General features: G+C 50.0%; 1 protein-coding gene across 2 annotated transcripts; it reads left to right on the top strand.

Moving 5' to 3' along the window:
• Nucleotides 1-77: 77 nt before the first annotated feature.
• Nucleotides 78-19,836, top strand: DHX38 (DEAH-box helicase 38). 2 transcript variants are annotated; one of them, XM_047078689.1, is made up of 27 exons: nucleotides 78-359; nucleotides 2,376-2,715; nucleotides 3,064-3,251; nucleotides 3,903-4,004; nucleotides 4,813-4,960; nucleotides 5,115-5,233; nucleotides 5,384-5,460; nucleotides 5,927-6,082; nucleotides 6,598-6,759; nucleotides 6,941-7,048; nucleotides 7,396-7,508; nucleotides 9,068-9,205; nucleotides 10,082-10,268; nucleotides 10,404-10,589; nucleotides 10,975-11,115; nucleotides 11,465-11,575; nucleotides 11,671-11,787; nucleotides 11,971-12,078; nucleotides 12,622-12,734; nucleotides 13,467-13,675; nucleotides 13,800-13,954; nucleotides 14,384-14,539; nucleotides 14,636-14,770; nucleotides 14,972-15,097; nucleotides 15,847-15,942; nucleotides 17,368-17,489; nucleotides 19,344-19,836. In XM_047078689.1, the coding sequence occupies exons 2-27, from the start codon at nucleotides 2,393-2,395 to the stop codon at nucleotides 19,426-19,428; spliced, it is 3,681 nt and encodes a 1,226-aa protein (XP_046934645.1). In that variant the 5' UTR covers nucleotides 78-359; nucleotides 2,376-2,392; the 3' UTR covers nucleotides 19,429-19,836. The 2 variants fall into 2 exon arrangements, with proteins under 2 accessions (XP_046934645.1, XP_046934646.1); XM_047078690.1 differs by lacking the exons at nucleotides 78-359; nucleotides 2,376-2,715 and adding an exon at nucleotides 3,680-3,695 and having other exon boundaries at nucleotides 3,074-3,251.
• The last annotated feature ends 338 nt before the right edge of the window (nucleotides 19,837-20,174 follow it).

Genomic DNA, 20,174 nt, shown 5'->3' with positions numbered 1-20,174 from the left:
ATGACCGACCTCCTTCCCTTTCTTCTTAGAGCCGAGGCGGGGCCTCGCCTTTCAGGCTAACTATGATTGGTCGCGATGAGACTCGGAAATGTCTCTGACCAGGGTGCCAGAGGAGGATACTCTAGCGTTGAGTGCTTGGTTGCTTTCTATACCACACTTGGCGCCAGGAACTGGCGGTTTCCGGGCTGCTCTCGATGGTTATCTCTGGACGGATAGAGGGGATCGCGCAGGGTATTATGGGACAATAATGGCCGCGCTCAAGGTTTGGGATTGGCTTTCTGAGGCGATCTGAGTGAGGGGTGGCGGTGCCGGCGCCCCGAAATCTGGGACAGGAGGTCCCAAGAGTCGGGTTTGGTGAGGTGAGTGTCCTTTCTTTCTTCTTGACCTGCCCTTCGCCAATTACGGCAGCTCCAAGCGGCGGATATGGGTCCTTCGCTCAGGTTCCGGTCCGAGTTTGCGGTCTCGTCCCTGTCACCCAATTTGCCTTTCTTACCCTTAGGATGCTGCACCGGTCCGGGCTTTCCTGTCCTTTCTCCTTGATCTGGTCAGATACTGCTGCCTGGCTGCCCAGGGGTCATCCTGCACCCTTCTTTAGGCCTCTGCATTGGCCCCCTCCCAAGCAGAGGCCGAGCCTAAGTAGGGCTCCTTGTGTCTTTCTTCTCTGTCATAGTGGTATCTTTACTATGTGATCTCCTCTACTAGAATGTCAACTCCAAGAGGGCGGGATTTTTGCCTGTTTTGTTCTTTGTTCTTTTCCTATTGCCCAGAACAGTGATTGGGTCACAGAAGGTATTCGATGGAAAATTGTTGAATGAGTAAATCTAGTTTTTCTAAATTTTCTATTCTTAATTGGCTTCTTTGTCACTAATCATTCTCCAGAATCCAGTCCTTTTAATTCCTTATTTGTTCTCAGCAGCTAGTTAAGTCCTGTCAGACTCCTTGTCTTGTGCTATTGGGATCTTCCTTTGCTGTCTCTAGATATGTTTGTTTTCCTGTTCTCCATTAATCAGTTTAAATTCATTCATTCATTTATTCACCAAACTTTATTTCACTAGGTGCTGGCTGTAGTAATAGCAAGATAGACAAGGTTCTCTTTGGCATCCTAGGAGTATATTTTTTAGTTCATGCTACTGTTGAGCATAGCATAGCATATATATGTTTACCTTCCTGTTTAGATTTCCTCACATGCACAGAAGTCACCAATATGCAGCTCTGTCTTTTCTCTTCTGCCTGATGGCATTTTTCAAAATGCAACTCTTGTGTCTGTGTTGGTATTATGTTTGGCAATATTTCTCTGTAGAGCCGTGCATGTTAATTAGAACTGGGCAAAACATCCTGGATTCTGGTGGTACCCTACACCTTGACAGTTCCTTTGCTTCACTGACTTGTTGAAAGAGGAGAATTATCCAAGCACCTAGAATCGGTGTATGTTTATAAGTGGATGGTGTGTAATGGGATGTAAAGAGGAATGAATTTGATACACGTTGAGTGTCAGAAAATCTTATAATCACCTTAATACTTTTCAGGAAACCATTTCATAACCTAGTGTTTCTCGTTAATATTTTTGGTGAACATGGATTGTTATTAAACAAGATCCCAACTGCCGGGAGGTAATTCTTTTCTACAAAACACAACTGGTCCAAAAAAATCCACTAGTATATGGATCACATAGTATATGGTAGCTTTATACCCCAGCATGTCTACTCTGCTGTATCTGTAGTTTAAAGGGAGGGAGAAGTAGAAGGGCTCATGTAGAAAATGTTGAGCCCCGATTAGTACAGAGAAGCATGGCAAATAAAATAACGTGAGAGTTACTTTTATGTATGGCTTTATGGTTACAGAGAGCTTTCGCATACACTTTCTTGTGGGATTCTTATAATAATTCCGTGGACTAAATAAAGCAAAAAATATTTCTGTTTCACAGATACAGAAATTATGCCTAACCAAATATTAAGTTATCTGCTTACAATCATACAAGTAGACAATATCAAAAGATTGCATTCTAATTGAGGATTCTGACTTCAAATCTAGTGGTATTTCCCCTACAGTCCCTTTCTAGATGCCATCATGTTCTAGTAAGTGTCCTTCGTGAGGACTGTGCTTGCCTGGTATCCTCTTGGATCCTGGTGTTTGGTGGGTGTGTGAATGTGTGTCTCTGTTTCTGATGTGTATCAGAGTGGGAGTAGGAGGATCTTTTGAGATTGTCAGTGACATAATGGAAAGATTTTGGCAAGAGGTAGCTAAACAAATCCTGATCTTGATGGGGAGGTTAACTCCCTGAATATCCCTGTAACTTCAGTTATCTTGGGATATAGCAGAGCTATACCTTTTCTCCTTTTATATCCAATACAAAATGGGTTGTCTTCCTTCCACAGAAATCCCAGAGCCTGTCATGGAGGACACCAGCGAGGATGCCTCGATCCATCGATTGGAAGGCACTGATCTGGACTCTCAGGTTGGTGGTCTTATTTGTAAGACTAAAAGTGCAGCCAGTGAACAGCATGTCTTCAAGGCCCCTGCCCCCCGCCCTTCCTTGCTGGGACTGGACTTGTTGGCTTCCTTGAAACGAAGGGAGCGAGAGGAGAAGGACGATGGAGAGGACAAGAAGAAGTCCAGAATCTCTTCCTACAAGGACTGGGAAGAGAGCAAAGATGACCAGAGAGATGCTGAGGAGGAAGATAGTGACCAAGCTGGCCGACATAGCCGAAAAGACAGGTAAAGGCTTTTGGATGGTTTGACCAAAAGGGAATGAGAATGGAGGCCAGGGAATAACATCCCATGTTGATTTCTGTTTTCTTGTTGGACATATAGATCTTTATGGTTTTATTATGATTCCGTAGTATTGAAGTAGATAGGAACTGCTATTTTCTTCAGATGTGTGGGAAACATTCAAAGGTGACTAAAGAGTAGAGCACAAAGATTAGAAATGATTTGGGTTGTTGCCATCAGTAAGCCTGTAGGGAGATTAAGTGGAAAAGGTCAGGTCACCCAGCCAGCCCCGCTTTGGGGGCAAGGTTTTTCTCCTAAGGAGGGGCGTTTTACCACTTGCCCTCTCTGTTTCAGGCATTATCGATCTGCTCGGGTAGAGACTCCATCCCATCCTGGTGGTGTGAGTGAAGAGTTTTGGGAACGCAGTCGGCAGAGAGAGCGGGAGCGGCGGGAACATGGCGTCTATGCCTCATCCAAAGAAGAAAAGGATCGGAAGAAAGAGAGATCACGGGATCGAGACTCTGACCGCAAGAGAGACAGAGGTAACCAGCCCAGCCTAGTTCCTATAGCCCAGTAAGCATTTGAGTGGACATGTCAGCTTCTTTCCTGTTTAAGGAATTTTTCTAATGCCTGATAATTAGGGAGCCCTGTTGGTGTTGATAGTGTTGGGGTTGGGAATAGCAGGCTGTTTAAGAACTGTCACTTGCAGCATAGCTGCTTTGCTTGAGTGTGTAGTTCTCGTTTAATTATGAAAATTGGTGATAAAGGCGATACCAGGCAGTGTGTATAAGAAATCAGAATTTACAGTGGTGTTGGTGACAGAGAAAGGACAGTGCTGTGAAGCAAAGCTGGACATAGAGTCCAAAGCTGGCTTTGCTCAGTATTATTTAAATTTTATAGCTTATAGACTGGTAACCATTAACAGCTATTCATTGTAGACTTATAACTATTGTTTTTTGAATTCTTGCAGGAAAATAACTGTTACTGTGAGTTTGAAACTTTGTAGCCAGTAACTATTTTTTCCCCCTGAAAGAATGGGGATATGTGAGTTTCAGGAGCCCATGGATCGCATTAGAGCAGTGCAGGTTGCACCTGTGAGTGAGTGGGAAGGCCTGTCCTTTCTCTAGGGTGAAGATGGGTGGAAGTTAGGATGGGACACACATTTTCAAAGCTCTGCACATGGCTCTTGACAGATGAGAGGGATAGAAGCAGACACAGCAGCAGATCTGAGCGGGATGGAGGGTCAGAGCGCAGCAGAAGAAATGAACCGGAGAGCCCGAGACACCGACCTAAAGGTAGACCGAGCCGTTGCTTGTGGTGATTTGTCAGGGGTCAGTGTATACAAGGCAGCGTCCTCAGTTGATATGCCGTGGGCAGAGTCAACTGCTGGTTCCACTATGAACTTCTTGGAATACTTGGTTCTGAGTCAGGTTGGAAGGCCCTGGACCTCCCTGTTGAGACGGATATGCTCCTCTAAGTTGGTAGGCCAGTGGACTGAATGGCCAGTTTTCCAAATGGCAGGAAAGAATAGGGAGCTGGGGAACAGAAGAATTGATTAAAAATAATTATTTAGGGGCACCTGGGTGGCTCAGTCGGCTAAGCATCCAACTTTGGCTCAAGTCATGATCTCACGGTTCATGGGTTCAAGCCCCGCATCGGGCTCTGTGCCGGCGGTGTGGAGCCTGCTTGAGATTCATCCTCTCTCTCTCTCTCTCTCTCTCTCTCTCTCTCTCTCTCACTCTCTCTCACTCTCTCTCACTCTCTCTGCTCCTCCCCCACTTGTGCACACACAACACACAAAATAAATAAATAAACTTAAAAAAGTTGTTTATATTCAAGAGGAATATGTTTGCTGAGAGAAATTGGATATTCTTCAAGATGTTGTAAACACATTAAAAAAAAGAAAAGTGTTATAAATACGTGAAAACTGGCCTATTAAAATCCAGATACCTTAAAAATTGTCAAGATTGTGTTACAAGTAGATATCAAGTCTATTGATAGTGAAAGAAAGAGATTTGGGGAATTCACTTTTGGCTGATAGCCCTAGAGCCGTGTCCCAGTGAAGTTAGAGGTTTCTGGTGGATGTGTTCTTTGTCGCCCCAGATGCAGCTACCCCTTCAAGGTCTACCTGGGAGGAAGAGGACAGTGGCTGCGGTTCCTCAAGGCGCTCGCAGTGGGAATCGCCTTCCCCGACACCTTCCTATCGAGATTCTGAGCGGAGCCATCGGCAGTCCAGTCGAGATCGCGATAGGTGATGTTCTGGGCAGAGCAGCCCAGTTTCTCTGGGTGGGTGGCAAAGGGTGGACGTGATGAGGGCAAAGGGATCTGGGCTGGGGGAACAGATGGCAGCTGGGGAACATGTCTCAGCTTAGTGACTTAGTGATGCTGGTTACACGGTCTCCCAGGTCCGTGAGGAGCAAGTATTCAGATGACACACCTCTGCCAACCCCATCCTACAAATACAATGAATGGGCCGATGACAGGAGACACCTGGGGTCCACACCCCGTCTGTCCAGGGGCCGAGGTATGGCAGGGGGAGGGAGGGGGACAGGGAAGCAGGATCATTTGTCCCAGTGAGGCTGAGCAAAGCTGCGCTTCTGGAGCTGTGCGGCTTTGCAGGGCTCTTGGTGGGGCTGGGGGTGTTTGGACTGACCTGCTGCGTGTTCTCCTTCAGGAAGACGGGAGGATGGCGAAGAAGGAATTTCATTTGACACAGAAGAGGAACGGCAGCAGTGGGAAGATGACCAGAGGGTAAAAACCTTATGTCTTTGAGGCACCGAATGAGGAGTGGTGGACCTCCATGGGTGAATGGGCCACGAGTGACGCTCTAGTGGAATTGGACTTTGATGAGGGCAGTTAGCACTGGATGGTCTCTAGAGCCGAGCTGGATTCAGTCCCAAAGCCTCGGAGTCTCTCCAGAGGCACAGGCTCCTCTGTGAAACTTCTCACCTGCCACTGGCAGACCTGTTTTAGTTAAGCGTTGGTGCCACCTTGTGGTGAATGTAAGAAGTGCCGTCACGATGGGCGGCCACATAGTCCGTCCCCGCCTGTGTCCTCCACATGGCTCGTCCTAGAGCACATGGTCTTCCTCCTGCACCTCCCACAAACATTGCTCCACCACACCAGTGACTTCTCACCAGACACCTCCCCTCTGGTCTTGTCTTGCACATAAACTCGATCTGTTCCTTGTTTTCACTGCTCTGTCACATCGCTGCAGCAAGCTGACCGGGACTGGTACATGATGGATGAGGGATACGATGAGTTCCACAACCCCCTGGCCTACTCCTCCGAGGACTACGTGAGGAGGCGGGAGCAGCACCTGCATAAACAGAAGCAGAAGCGCATTTCCGCTCAGCGGAGACAGATCAATGAGGTGGGCTGCTGGCGGTAGCTGGAGTGAACCCGGCTGGCGTTGGGCATGTGGGAGAAGCGCGGGCCTTGTGCACGTGGTGGCAGCACAGCTGGCCTCTTGTTGCTGAAGTATTGGGTGTCGCTGTGCCTCTAGAGTCTGAGGAGGGTGGGCGTAGAGCCTTTCAGTGGTTATCTCCTAACCTCTCTCTCTCTTGTAGTCCTCCTTCCATGCTGGGATGGGAACTAGTAGGGTGTACTTTGTGTCTCTGCGTGGGGCTGCGGACGCTCGCCATTTGTGTGTCCGTATAGAGGTTCTGACTCATATATAAAGGGCTGCTGCTTGGAAAAAATGTCGCCAGTGGTTTGGGATCAGTCACTTTTCTTTCTTAGGAGCCACAGGGTACAGAGGCCTGTGACATGTCTACGGCCCAGGCCTCGCGTGGCCCTTCTCTCAGGACTTGATGTGTGGACTCTCCCAGTGACCCTTCAGATGCCTTGTGGTTGCAGTCTGAGCGCGGCCCCCTGTTGTGTTCTCAGGATAACGAGCGCTGGGAGACCAACCGCATGCTCACCAGTGGAGTGGTCCATCGGCTAGAGGTGGATGAGGACTTTGAGGAGGACAGCGCAGCCAAGGTGCATCTGATGGTGCACAACCTGGTTCCTCCCTTCCTTGACGGACGCATCGTCTTCACCAAGCAGGTGAGGCCGCTGGGGCCTGAGAGAAGAAAGCTCAGATAGAATTGAGCTGAGAGTGGGGGGAAAAAAAAGCTCCCATTCCAATAGGATAGAAATCCTTTCATTTATTAGGGTTGTCATGAAGTGGACCTTCCTGTTGAGTGTAACGATCAGTGGAGAATTCCTCTTTTTCCCCAACCTACAGCCAGAGCCTGTGATTCCAGTCAAGGATGCTACTTCTGACCTGGCCATTATTGCCCGGAAAGGCAGTCAAACAGTGCGGAAGCACAGGGAGCAGAAGGAACGCAAAAAGGTTGGTTTCTTGTCCTTTGGGGCCTGGGAGTCTGTTTTTTTTCTTTTTAGAAATTGCATGAGATCTCACGGGTAGAGGTCCTCTTGGAAGTTCGAGGACACTCACACAGCAAGAACCAGCTGTTGGAGGAGGGCTTCGTGTTCCTCCACCAAGGCCTTTGTTAAGACAACCACAAGGCCCGATGCTCTGGTGGCTTGAGGTAGAAGAAGAGAATGTGGGCGCCGGGCCACTGCGGCTTTGTTGGAATTTACCACCTGCTAGATGGAGCCTCCTGTGCAAGTGGGATTGGTTTGCCATGGACCACAGTCGTGTTACACGATGGAGCAGGCTTTCCGTGTTTTTTTTAGGCTCAACACAAACACTGGGAACTGGCTGGAACCAAGCTGGGAGATATAATGGGTGTCAAAAAAGAGGAAGAGCCCGATAAAGCGCTGACAGAAGACGGTAAAGTGGACTATAGGTAGGAGTCTTGGTCAGCAGTGGGCTGTCTCCTGAGCCAGCGGCCCTCAAGGACACTTGCTGGGGAACTGAGAGAATTTGTGGCTCATGAACAGAAAAAATAGGTCACTTTGGATCTTCTAGTCTGTTCTCATCCCTTCCTCCTGGTCTCTCTTCTACCATCTTCAGCTTTTCCTAGATATTATTCCTGCCACCACCACTACTACTGCTATAGGAGTGACCTCAGTGCCTGTCAGCGTTAAATGCCTCACAGATACTGACTGAATTCTCAACGACAGTCCCACGAGATAGGTGCTCTCCTTCCCATTTTTCGTGTGTAGAGGATGAGACCCAGGGAGGTTAAGTAACTTGTTTGAGGTCACCCAGCTGTAAATAGAGCGATGCTCAGACCCAGACATTGTAGCTTTGGAGCCTGGTGTCTTAGTCATGGTGCTGAAGTGCACTTCTGATGTTCAGTGTTGGAAGGTAGGCTTTGCCCCCTTAGATTTCAGTTTAATGGAAGGAAGAACCACTTTTAACAGTGTTTTGAAAATAGGAAAGATTGTTTTTACCAGGGAGTGGCTTCCCTGTTCATAGAGGTATTTAAGCAGATGGTAGATAGCTGCCTGTTGGGGTTCACACGTTGGGTAGATGGCTGGACTCAAATGTCCCTCCTGAATCTCATCCTTTGAACATACTGAAGTCTTACTGAACTGGCATCCAAGTGAATAATTCCCTGCACCCCTCTGAGAAATAACCCAAATGAGAAGTCAGTACTGATGGTCAGCCCTTGTTAGTTTATAAATGTAATCCCGTAGGCATTAATTGTTAGCTGACTGAGAGTGACGGAGAAATTAGAATAGGAAGCCTGACAGGGTGTGGGGGGAGGTCTGAAAGGGGGACAGGTCTCGGGAGAGTGGCGGGCAGCAGACATGTGGACGCCCACTGGCAGCACTGAACCACTCTCTCTTTGCAGTCTTGGGAAAATTACAAAGTTCTTTGGAGTCTAGGCGTGTATACATGTGTCAGATATTTGTGTGCTTTCAGTAGAAGCTGGAGGTCACTACTAAGTGGGACTATTTTTTCTCACAATTCTTTGAAAACGAAGCTTTACAGACCATGCCATCCGCCATCCTGCCAGGAGGAGAGAGGAGGTCTGACCCTGGTCAGGACTCTGTAGCCATGACTCCTCCATTTAGCCCTTCGAGCATTGAGCATTGTGCTGGGTATTCTGTACAAGATAATTACCTGGTGATCTCAGTTCCTCTTCTGGTTGAGCTTTTTGGGGCAGAGAACTGGCCCATTTGTTAACCTGAACTCCTCTGAGTCATACTTAGTTTTCTTTGCCCAGGGAATGTTGGGTATGTTGTGGATGATGGTTCTCAGACCGCAGTTCTAGTCCCTTAGGCCAGAGGAGACGAGAAACATCTTGGATCACCTGGCTGCTCTAGTGTTTCAAAGATTTCTTGCGTCTTGTTGAGGTGGGTCTTGTTCTTGGGTGTAGGAAGAAGGACAGTAACCCAGTCAGGAAAAACAGTGTGGGAAATTGTGCAGGGTGCTTAGGCTGCTGTGTGTTCTCAGGACGGAGCAGAAGTTTGCAGATCACATGAAGAAAAAGAGTGAAGCTAGCAGCGAATTTGCCAAAAAGAAGTCGATTCTGGAGCAGAGGCAGTACCTGCCCATCTTTGCTGTGCAGCAGGAGCTACTCACTATTATCAGGTAACTTGTCTAGGAATTCCAGTGTTGACTGGGTGTCCCTTGGGTCCCTTGTGTTTACTCAGTAGCTCTTTTACTTTGGGCTGTTGCATCTGGTAGAGAAGGGAGAGAATTTTTTCTTATCTGACCTCCATACCCTGGGCTACTTTGCATGAAGTAATAAGCAAAATGACTTTGCTCTGTTATATTTCATTTGTTTAAACCTCACCATCTTCTTTTTTTTTATTTATTTATTTTTTTTTATTTATTTATTTTTTTTTTTATAACATTTTTTTTAACGTTTATTTATTTTTGGGACAGAGAGAGACAGAGCATGAACGGGGGAGGGGCAGAGAGAGAGGGAGACACAGAATCGGAAACAGGCTCCAGGCTCCGAGCCATCAGCCCAGAGCCTGACGCGGGGCTCGAACTCACGGACCGCGAGATCGTGACCTGGCTGAAGTCGGACGCTTAACCGACTGCGCCACCCAGGCGCCCCTTTTTTTTTTTAAATGTTTTATTTATTTATTTTGAGAGAGGCGGGGGGCATGAGCAGGGAGGGGCAGAGAGAAAGAGAGAATCCTAAGCAGGCTCTGTGCTGTCCATGCAGAGCCTGATGTGGGGCTCAATCTCACAAACCATGAGGTCATGATCTGAGCTGAAACCAAGACTTGGATGCTTAACTGACTGAGCCACCTAGGCACCCCTAAACCTTACCATCTTCTAGACATTGTAGGGGGTGTCTTCATTCGGGGCTGTTTTCCCAGGGAAATCTGCCTTTAAGCAGGCGTGCTCCTTGGATAGCCAGACATAGGCATAGGAGGTGGCAGCGTCTTGTTGGAGGATTGGAGGTGGCCATCCGCCTGACCTGATTTGCCCTTCGTCTTCTTTCCCTTGTAGAGATAACAGCATCGTGATTGTGGTTGGAGAAACAGGGAGCGGTAAGACCACCCAGCTGACACAGTACTTGCATGAAGACGGTTACACGGACTATGGGATGATTGGGTGCACCCAGCCTCGGCGTGTGGCTGCCATGTCGGTGGCCAAGAGAGTCAGTGAAGAAATGGGAGGAAGCCTTGGTGAGGAGGTGAGTGGGCACGAGGGCTGAGCTGTACAGCTTCCGTCCTTTTGAGCTGACCTCCTAAGGCCTGGGCCCAGTATGGGGTATGCGGGCAGTGAGCTGGGGCCCAGAGCTTCTGAGCTGTCTCTCCCTGACTCTCAGGTGGGTTATGCCATCCGCTTTGAAGACTGCACCTCAGAAAACACCTTGATCAAATACATGACTGACGGGATCCTGCTCCGGGAGTCCCTCCGGGAAGCAGACTTGGATCACTATAGTGCCATCATCATGGACGAGGCTCACGAGCGCTCCCTCAACACTGACGTGCTCTTTGGGCTGCTGCGGGAGGTGAGGGCTGTGGGGCACAGTCTGTCTGCACCCGTGGGGCTTTGATGCGTGCCCTGTTGGTAGTTCATGACCGAGGTACTCCGGGTGGGCTGGGGTCTCGCCTGGGGGATCCAAGAGGGTCTCTGACAGGCCTGAGTTTGCTGAGGCCTCCAGGTTGCCAGGTTGAGACCTGGGTTGTAGTTTATTCTGTTCTTGCTCAGCCAAGAGACTCCGGGTTCTCTTGGCCGTGGCTCTATGGGTTCGGTCCTCAGGACTGTTAGGAATCTAATGTGCCCATCTGTCAGCTTCAGCTTGTTTCATCTGGGAGTAATGTTGCTGAGATTGGAGGGAGGGAGCCAAGTGTTCCAAATCTATAGGGAAGCCTCGGACTGACCTCTTCTCTCAGGTGGTGGCTAGGCGCTCAGACCTGAAGCTCATTGTCACATCGGCTACTATGGATGCAGAGAAATTTGCTGCCTTTTTCGGGAATGTTCCCATCTTCCACATCCCTGGTCGTACCTTCCCTGTTGACATTCTCTTCAGCAAGGTACTGAGGCCTCCTTTTTGAACCATTCCTGACCTCTGATGAGAAGTCAGTTGGAGGGCATGGGGTAGGGAACTGAGCCAGGAAAGGTTTTTGGGGTTACCGTGGGGCAGATGGGGCACTCTAGCTCTAGGTCTGAGACACAAAGGACTGTACTCGGGGGAGGTCTAGTTTTATTCTTTCATTAGAGCAGCAGTGCAGGGTCCAGAGAGGGCAGTCAGGCCCATCTGTAGCCCTGAAAGTCCACTGGCTCTATCCCTATACCAGTGACTGACCACCAGTTCCTGAGGGATGTCCAGCCTGCATTTCTCTCGATGCTTCCCTTTGACCATGTCTCTGACTGGTGTTGCAGACGCCGCAGGAGGATTATGTGGAGGCCGCGGTGAAGCAGTCCTTACAGGTGCACCTGTCGGGGGCCCCCGGGGATATCCTTATCTTCATGCCTGGCCAAGAGGACATTGAGGTGCGTGCCTTGGTCATGACCATGATGAGCAGGTAGGATCCTACATATGGGAGTTTGGGGCTCTGGTATCTCATGGCTCCTCTCTGTGCCCTCAGGTCACCTCAGACCAGATTGTGGAACATCTGGAGGAACTAGAGAATGCACCTGCCTTGGCTGTGCTGCCCATCTACTCCCAGCTGCCTTCTGATCTCCAGGCCAAAATTTTCCAGAAGGTGTGATAGCAAGAATATCTGTCTTGGGTACCCACCTTTGGGTCTCCCTGGATTTTCCCAAGGGAGGACTAGAGAGAGGGTGTTACTTTCCCTGCAGGGGTTGGGTGTGCTCTTTGCCCTGTGGAGTCTTTCCTACCTGAGGGCCTACAGCCTTCCTTCTTTGTACATCCTGCCTGGTTCTAGGCTCCAGATGGAGTTCGGAAGTGTATCGTTGCCACCAACATTGCCGAGACATCTCTGACTGTCGATGGCATCATGTTTGTTATTGACTCTGGTTATTGCAAATTAAAGGTAAGAAAAGACACAGGCACTAGGGCCCTGGGCCTTCACCTGAAGCTAACTCAGTGTAGTAGGTGGTGGGAAGGCAGGCCCTGGGTCTTTAGCCCTTAAACGAGGGATGGACGTGGATTTAAGAGGCTAACATTTGAGTGCTGATTTTGCTGTGCACTTGATTGACTTAATCTTTGTGATAACGCCATGAGTTAGATGATTTAATAACTCTGTGCAGATCCACAGAGCTGGTATTTGTGGGGAAATTTCTTAAGGTTCCTGGTTTCAAAAGGATGGCTGCCAGGGCACCAAGGTGGCTCGGTGGGTTAAGTGACTGACTTGTTATCTCAGGTCTTGATCTTAGGGTCATGAGTTCACGCCCCGTAGTGGGCTCAACACTGGGCATGAAGCCTACTTAAAAAGGAAAAAGGATGGCTGTCTGCATTGCTAAAACACTGTACTCTGTGCTGCGTAGCAACCAGGGTTTGTCTGTCTTTGTCTCAAGGTTGCCTCCCCCTTTCCCCTTACTCTATGCTTAATCAGCTCTTTATTGTCCCCTCCTAGGTCTTCAACCCCAGGATTGGCATGGATGCTCTACAGATCTATCCCATCAGCCAGGCCAATGCCAACCAGAGGTCAGGGCGAGCCGGCAGGACGGGCCCAGGTCAGTGTTTCAGGTAGGAGCCCTGTGCTAGCCTGCTCTCTGGGGCAGCGCTGGGATTGCTGAGTGTGGAGCCCAGGCTGGGCAGTGGGGACTGGACTGGGATCCAGCAGAGGGATGCTGGCCCTAGGATCCCTGAGGCTCGGGACTGATGGTGGGGCTGCCACTTGGTGGTTTGCTCCTCATATGCTGCTGAGCCAAAGAGTAGCCTTTCCAGATGGCTTGGAGGTCTGAGCAGCTTTGGGTGTCAGGCAGTCCCATGTTGAACGTACCTGCACCTGAAGACTCTCACAGGCTAAGTCTGAGCAGATTATATCTTGGCTCCTGTTACACTTCTGCAGTTAGTTTTTCTGATTTTCGTGTTTTAAAAAATAACGTATTCGCTACAGAAATTCAGAAAATACAGAAGAGCATAAAGAAAACAAAACCGAGCCATAAATCTCATCCCAGGCTCATTGGTTCCAGAATTGAAACAAATATGTAGGAGACTCCAGCAGAAGAGTCAATTGGCAGGACTGATTTGAATGGGTGGAAATCCGGGAGTCAGACAGAACAAGGCAGGTGGGGGAAGAAATGAGAACTTGTCCTCCCTGCCTGTGGCTTTCTTCTGTACTGACCTCTGTGGGGTGCAGGTGCAGGTGCAGGGCAAAGCTGGGGTAGCATTGGGTCTTCCACTGCAGGGACCCCTGCGCGGGCAGCTGGGCCCCGAGGCGGTAGATGCAGCAGAGTGTGGTCTTCTTCCCGGCAGGCTCTACACCCAGAGCGCCTACAAGAACGAGCTCCTGACGACCACGGTGCCTGAGATCCAGAGGACTAACCTGGCCAACGTGGTGCTGCTGCTGAAGTCCCTCGGGGTGCAGGACCTGCTGCAGTTCCACTTCATGGACCCGCCCCCCGAGGACAACATGCTCAACTCCATGTATCAGCTCTGGATCCTTGGGGCCCTGGACAACACAGGTGCCGAGCCCCGGGAGCTGGAGATGGGGGTGGTGGTGGTGGTGCTCACGGGCTCTGGCGGTCAGTTTCGCTCCTCGTTTACTTCACTGTGTCCACCGAATGTCTGGGTTCGCTCCTCTCCCAGGTGGGCTGACCTCGACTGGGCGGCTGATGGTAGAGTTCCCGCTGGACCCGGCCCTGTCCAAGATGCTCATCGTGTCCTGTGACATGGGCTGCAGCTCCGAGATCCTGCTCATTGTGTCCATGCTCTCGGTGCCAGCCATCTTCTACAGGCCCAAGGTTGGTGGTGGTGGCCGCTCTGCTCTCCTCGAAGCTGCAGGGGGCTTTACCGGGTTGAGGAAGGGTTAGAGAGGACTGGTTTCTTTCTGTATCATTAAAATGGAACAGAGGCATGGGAGTCAGAGTTTCCAAAGAGTGGTATTACTGCTTTCTGTTAAGCAGGTTGGGGTAGGGGAAAGCATGGGCTAGATCAGTGGTTTTCAGGTGATTTGGAAATTTCTTATCGTCTGGTATAGTTGTGCCTGAGCTGTCACGTTTTAGAGTAGATGTTTTGTCAGAAGCTACGTTATTTTCCCTGGATCGTTAGGGTAACACACTGATGTGTTTAAAGCTGTGTGTGCAGGCAGGTAACAGTGTGAAAAGCTCCGGGATCCTTGCAGTGGGCCTGGACTCCCCATGCTTACAGTAAGGGTCCTTTTTCCTTCCTAGGGCCGAGAGGAGGAGAGTGATCAAATCCGGGAGAAGTTTGCTGTCCCCGAGAGTGATCATTTGACCTACCTGAATGTCTACCTGCAGTGGAAGAATAATAATTACTCCACCATCTGGTGTAACGATCATTTCATCCATGCCAAGGCCATGCGGAAGGTGGGGGCAGTCGCCCAGATAAGCAGGATGTTGGGGTGAGGCGGGGAGGCAGGAGAAGGCGGGCTTCATCCTTGCCTGCCCTGTGTCCTTCTCTAGGTCCGGGAGGTGCGGGCTCAGCTCAAGGACATCATGGTACAGCAGCGGATGAGCCTGGCCTCGTGTGGCACTGACTGGGACATCGTCAGGAAGTGTATCTGTGCTGCCTATTTCCACCAGGCAGCCAAGCTCAAGGTGAGCCCAGAGGAGCCTGAGGGAGTTGTGGCCCTTTCCTGGCCTGATAATCATACCAGCGCGGAGTTCTTTCATTCTCATTGTACAGTCCTACAGACCTGGGTTTTCCCCACCAAGGCCTTTGTCAAGACCTGGGATGGAGTGGCTGCCCAGATGAGCAGTATTGTCCTGATGTGGCCACCTTTTGTGTCTCTGCCCTAGGGAATTGGGGAGTATGTGAATATCCGGACAGGGATGCCCTGCCACTTGCACCCCACCAGCTCCCTCTTTGGAATGGGCTACACCCCAGACTACATAGTGTATCACGAGCTGGTCATGACCACCAAGGTGAGTCTTCTCTGACGTAGTTTACTTGACGTGGGCCTACCTGGCTGGGCTGGGCCTTTGTAACCCTTCATTGCCTTCCTGTGTGAGCTTTGAGCCTGGGAGACTTGAGGCCACATGTGTTGCTTTGAGACGAATTGAGAGATTTGAGGATTTGAGGATGCTTACTTGGAATTAACCTTCAGATGCCAGTGACCTCAGCTATGCCAGCAGGATTGTTTGTTACTTGCTGCCAGGGATGAGCAACCCCTGTTTGTGTCATTAGAAGGGCTTTCTGGGGAGCCTGGGTGGCTCAGTTGGTTAAGTGTCTGACTTCAGCTCGGGTCATGATCTCACGGTTTGTGAGTTCAGGCCCCACATCGGGCTCTGTGCTGACAGCTCAGAGCCTGGAATCTGTTTCGGATTGTGTCTCCCTCTCACTCTGCCCCTGCCCCGCTTGCACTCTGTCTGTGTCTCAAAAATAAATAAACATTTAAAAATTAAAAAAAAAAAAAAAAAAAGGCTTTCTGAGGGGTTAGGCCTTTTCTCTTGGATACTGGGCATGGGGGAGGGGCATTTTTTCAAGCATGGAGGGATTTGGGAAAAAGGATTAAAATTCCAGGGTCTGGGGCTTATGTCTGCCTTTTTCAGCCTCACAGGGCTGGGGGTCAGGCCCTTCCCACGTAGGTCCCGATTGTGGAACTACTCGGCGAGGGACGGCCCAAAGCATTGGCCTTCCTGTGACCACCGCTTTGTGACCCTTCTGCCTGCAGGAGTACATGCAGTGTGTCACTGCTGTGGATGGAGAGTGGCTGGCGGAGCTGGGCCCCATGTTCTACAGCGTCAAACAGGCGGGAAAGTCTCGGCAGGTAAGCATCCCGCGCTCGCCACGGAGGTTCTGTTTGCCCGTGGGACCCATTTTTCGCACAGCCCGGGATTGAAGACACGTCCTCACCTGACCCCTGTCCTCCTTACTTCTCTCTCAAACATAAAAGCTGTGATGGAGCCAGGTTGGTATGGTAGATTTTCGCCCATCTGCTCCAGTTGCTTGGTCGGATGAGCCTTTTAAAAAAAACCTTATTATTGAAAAGTCCAAATATTCGTAGAAGTATAAAAAACAGTATAGGGAGCTGTCATGTATTCCTTACCGAATCTCCATAATGTTCAACATGTTGGTCAGACCTATTTGGCTTATTCCTCCTCTTCTCCATACGCTAATTTTTTTTCTTAGAAAAAATTTTAAAGCTTCTCTCTGACACTTTATTTCACCAATAAACACTTGAGTAAACATCTCTAAAAAGACTGGTTTTTAAAATGTAACCTTTTTGCCATTATCACTCAACAGAATTAATCCTTAATGTCTTCCAGTCCTTATTCATATTTTGTCATTTGTTTCAAAGATAAACTCGTATGATTTGATTTGCTCGAATCAGAATCTGAATGTTACAGTTAGTTGGTATATGTGTAAGTGTTATGTTCTAGAATGTGCTCTGTTCTCATTCTTTATTATGGCATTGATTACTTGGAGAGACTAGGTCACTTGTAGAATATTCCATTTTCTGTATTTGGCCGATTGCTTTTCGTGATGGCGTTTAACTTGTGCCTCTGTCCCATGTTCTTTCTGTAAACTAGTAATTAATCCAAAAGCCTGATAAGATTCAGGTTCAGCTGTGTTGGGCAAAGATGCACAAATGCGTGCAGTGCCGTGAACTTCATTTTAGATCCTATCAGGAAGCACGTAAGGGCTGGTGGCCCCACTTTTGGGGATGCTGAGAGTGGTCAGTGGTTCTGCCTGATCCCTCCAGGATAGATTGTCTCCCTGCCACTCCACCTCCTCATGGTCTTCGCGTACGTGGATGGCTGCTGCCTCGAGCTGTCCTTCAGGGCTTCAGACTGTGGGGGGCTTTCCTTCCTCTCTTGTCTGTACTGTCCACACTGGGTCTGTGTGCACCTTCCTTATGTCTGTTCTTCCCAGCCAGCTGATCGTGTCTTCCCTATTTCTTGTACTTCCTGGCATTACTGTGAACTTGGTAAGAGAGTGAAAGTACTTACGGAATTGAGTGGAGGGCTGAGACACGATAGGGTTAGGACTGAATCGTGTCGTGTCTGTCTTGAATCAACGAACCGGCCTCAAAAGAATAGATGGCCTTGGTGTTGGGGCAGGGAGCCATGTGGCCCCGCCTCTGGGAGGTGGCACTGTGTACACGGCACCTGGCTTGTCGGGGGGAGATGGGTGGGACAAGGCTGTCCACCTGCTGGTGGTGGTCCCCAGTACCTCGCCCTCCCTTTTCTAGGAGAACCGCCGACGGGCCAAAGAGGAAGCCTCTGCCATGGAGGAGGAGATGGCACTGGCTGAGGAGCAGCTGCGAGCCCGCCGGCAGGAGCAAGAAAAGCGCAGCCCTCTGGGCAGTGTCAGGTGGGCTGCGGCCTCGGGACCCTGGCTGGGATGGTGCCTGCCCCTGGGAGGCTCTGGGGAGCAGCCCGATAGACTGAGCAGGTCCCCATGCAGGCCGGTGATCTAAAATTTGAGTGTGTGGAGCTGAGCTGGTCACAGAAGTTGACTGGTTCCACGGAGGCATGGGAGGAGTTCCAGACATACTCTCAAGGGGAGTATGCATCTGCAGCTCCTGGTCATTGTCATGTTGTACTGAGGCCTGCGGTGGGCTGGAGAAGTAGGCAGGGCTTATAGCTCTACCGACAGGCTAGGGCTTGGAGATCACGTGGAGACGGGAGGAGAGTCTTGGGCTTCTGTGTCTGCTGGTGCCTGGAGTCAGGTCAGACTTCACAGGTGAAGGGCACAGTTCTCCACAAGACTGCCTTCACTTCAGGGGCACCTGGGTGGCTCAGCCAGTCAAGTGTCCAACTGGAGCTTGGGTCGTGATCTCGCACTCTGTGAGCTCAAGCCCCGTGTCAGGCTCTGTGCTGACAGTTTGGAGCCTGGAACCTGCTTCAGATTCTGTGTCTCCCTCTCTCTCTCTGCCCCTCCCCTGCTCACGCTCTGTCTCTCTCTGGAAAAAAAAACAAAAAACAAAACAAACAAACAAAAAAAACTGCCTTTACTTCAGACACCAGCTATAACTTGGGGTGTGCTAAAGATCCCTCTCACTTCTGACCAACTTGCTACATATTTGGGGATCTGCATGGACTCCCCCGCCATTTGATAACTTGCTAGAATAAGTTGCTAGAATAAGTTGCTAGAATAACTCACAGAACTCAGGAAAGTACTGTGTTTGAGATTACAATTTTATTATAGCCAAAGGTTACAAATCAGCACCAAGGGAGAGATGCATAGAGTGAGGTCTGGGATGGTCCCAAATGAGAAGCTTCCATTGTCCTCGGGGCCGCATTACCCTCCTGGCCCATTGGTGTGTGATAGTATGCACAGAGCATTGCTAGCCAGGGAAGCTTCAGCGTCCAGAGCTTTATTGGGGTTTCATTACATAGTCACGAATGGTTGAGTATGTATCCATGTGATTGACTCAGTCTCCAGCTTCCTTTGCATAGAGGGTGAGCTGATATCATGAGTCTCAAAGTATAGCCTTCTGGTCATGTACTTGGTTTTCCTTTAAAAAAATTTTTTTTTTAACGTTTATTTATTTTTGAGACAGAGAGAGACAGAGCATGAACGGGGGAGGGTCAGAGAGAGGGAGACACAGAATCCGAAACAGGCTCCAGGCTCTGAGCTGTCAGCACAGAGCCCGACGCGGGGCTCGAACCCACGGACCGCAAGATCATGACCTGAGCCGAAGTCGGCCGCTTAACCGACTGAGCCACCCAGGTGCCCCACATACTTGGTCTTTCTAGCTGGGCCAGCCCTTATCCTGAGTCCTCTTGTTAGGATAAACTATCAGATGTTACCATGTGTAACAGAGACACTCAATCCCTCTGGCAATCTCGAGGTTTTAGAGATGATCTCCCAGGACTGGGGACTAGGGCCAGCCAGATTCTTTATTAGAAGGTGGAGTGGCCGTCTGGTGAGGTGGCTGGAAGACTGCTTCCATAGCTCACCTGGGAGGCATGAAAGGAATTGTTAAAAAATTTAGCTGCCAACAGTCCTTGGTGGGTATCAGAGTCAGGTGGTGCTGTTACTCTGCTCCCCATTGCAAATGGGGATGGCAGCACGGGGGAAATGTGCTGGGGGAGAAGACCATTCAGCCCCAAAGCCTGCTCACACACAGAAAGAGCAAGGCCTCAGGCTCCTTGCTGTGCTGTGCATCCTGGTTGGCGTGAGTAGCAGTGTGATTCCTCACCCCTCTTTCCGTGTCTCCAGGTCTACAAAAATCTACACTCCAGGTCGGAAGGAGCAAGGGGAACCCATGACCCCTCGCCGCACGCCAGCCCGCTTTGGGCTCTGAGCCGAGGCTCTCCCTGCAGAGGATGCAGCGTGTGTTGAGTCCTGAGCCCTGTGGCCAGAGCATCCGGGGCCTGCCAACAAAACCCTTTCATCTGCGCACTTTCGTCTGTGTACATCACAGCCCCCGGGGAAGCTCCTGCAGGGGCCAGCTCTACAACAGAGGGAGTGGCAGTTCCTTGGTGCAGGGGTGCAGGTCAGGGTGCGGAGCAGCGAGAGCTGCCAGGGCAGTGAGAGCTGGCCAGACCCACTGTGTCCAAATAAACCATTCCTGGGACGCTTGGTGTATAAATGACTTGGCCGTAACTATGGTTTTTTAAAATTCTGTGTAAAGCAGCAAAATAGACCTACAGGGAATTGTAATTTGGTTATAATTCAGGATTTGGAAATAAATTTATTGTTTGTAAAATGTTATTGCATTTTGGACTGTTCCTTTTTCCCTCGCTGCCCTAAATTACATAATGATAGAAGATGGGCAAGACGCCGACTTGACTTTCTTTAGGTGGCTCCGTCTAAAATCTCACCTCATCTTATTTCTGTTCTCCAGGCAGTCCTCTTAGAAGAGGGTTGGCAGGGTGGGACACAGCTGGCAGGGACAGATAATGGCCTGGGGCACTAGGCCGGCCAAACTCTGAGGGCGCCTTACTGTTCCCAAGGCTGGTGGGCAGGACAAGGCTGGCCAACGGCCAAGTGGGAGGGAGGTGAGTAGCCATGCGCCCTCTTCCCTTCCCCAGGTGTGGGTTGGCTGCT

This window comes from Lynx rufus, unplaced genomic scaffold (genome assembly GCF_022079265.1).
Source record: "Lynx rufus isolate CCGP_SWC_20201006 ecotype Redwood Valley unplaced genomic scaffold, mLynRuf1.p SCAF_16, whole genome shotgun sequence".
Lineage (NCBI taxonomy): Eukaryota > Metazoa > Chordata > Mammalia > Carnivora > Felidae > Lynx > Lynx rufus.
The sequence above is the reverse complement of the archived record's forward strand: the minus strand, read 5'-3'. Positions and strand labels throughout refer to the sequence as shown.

Coding starts and splice junctions, on each gene's coding strand:
- DHX38 (XM_047078689.1), top strand. CDS start 2,393: ATGGAGGACACCAGCGAGGATGCCTCGATCCATCGATTGGAAGGCACT. Junction 6,760..6,940: donor GCATCGTCTTCACCAAGCAG/GTGAGGCCGCTG, acceptor CCCAACCTACAG/CCAGAGCCTGTGATTCCAGT. Junction 13,955..14,383: donor CCATCTTCTACAGGCCCAAG/GTTGGTGGTGGT, acceptor TTTCCTTCCTAG/GGCCGAGAGGAGGAGAGTGA.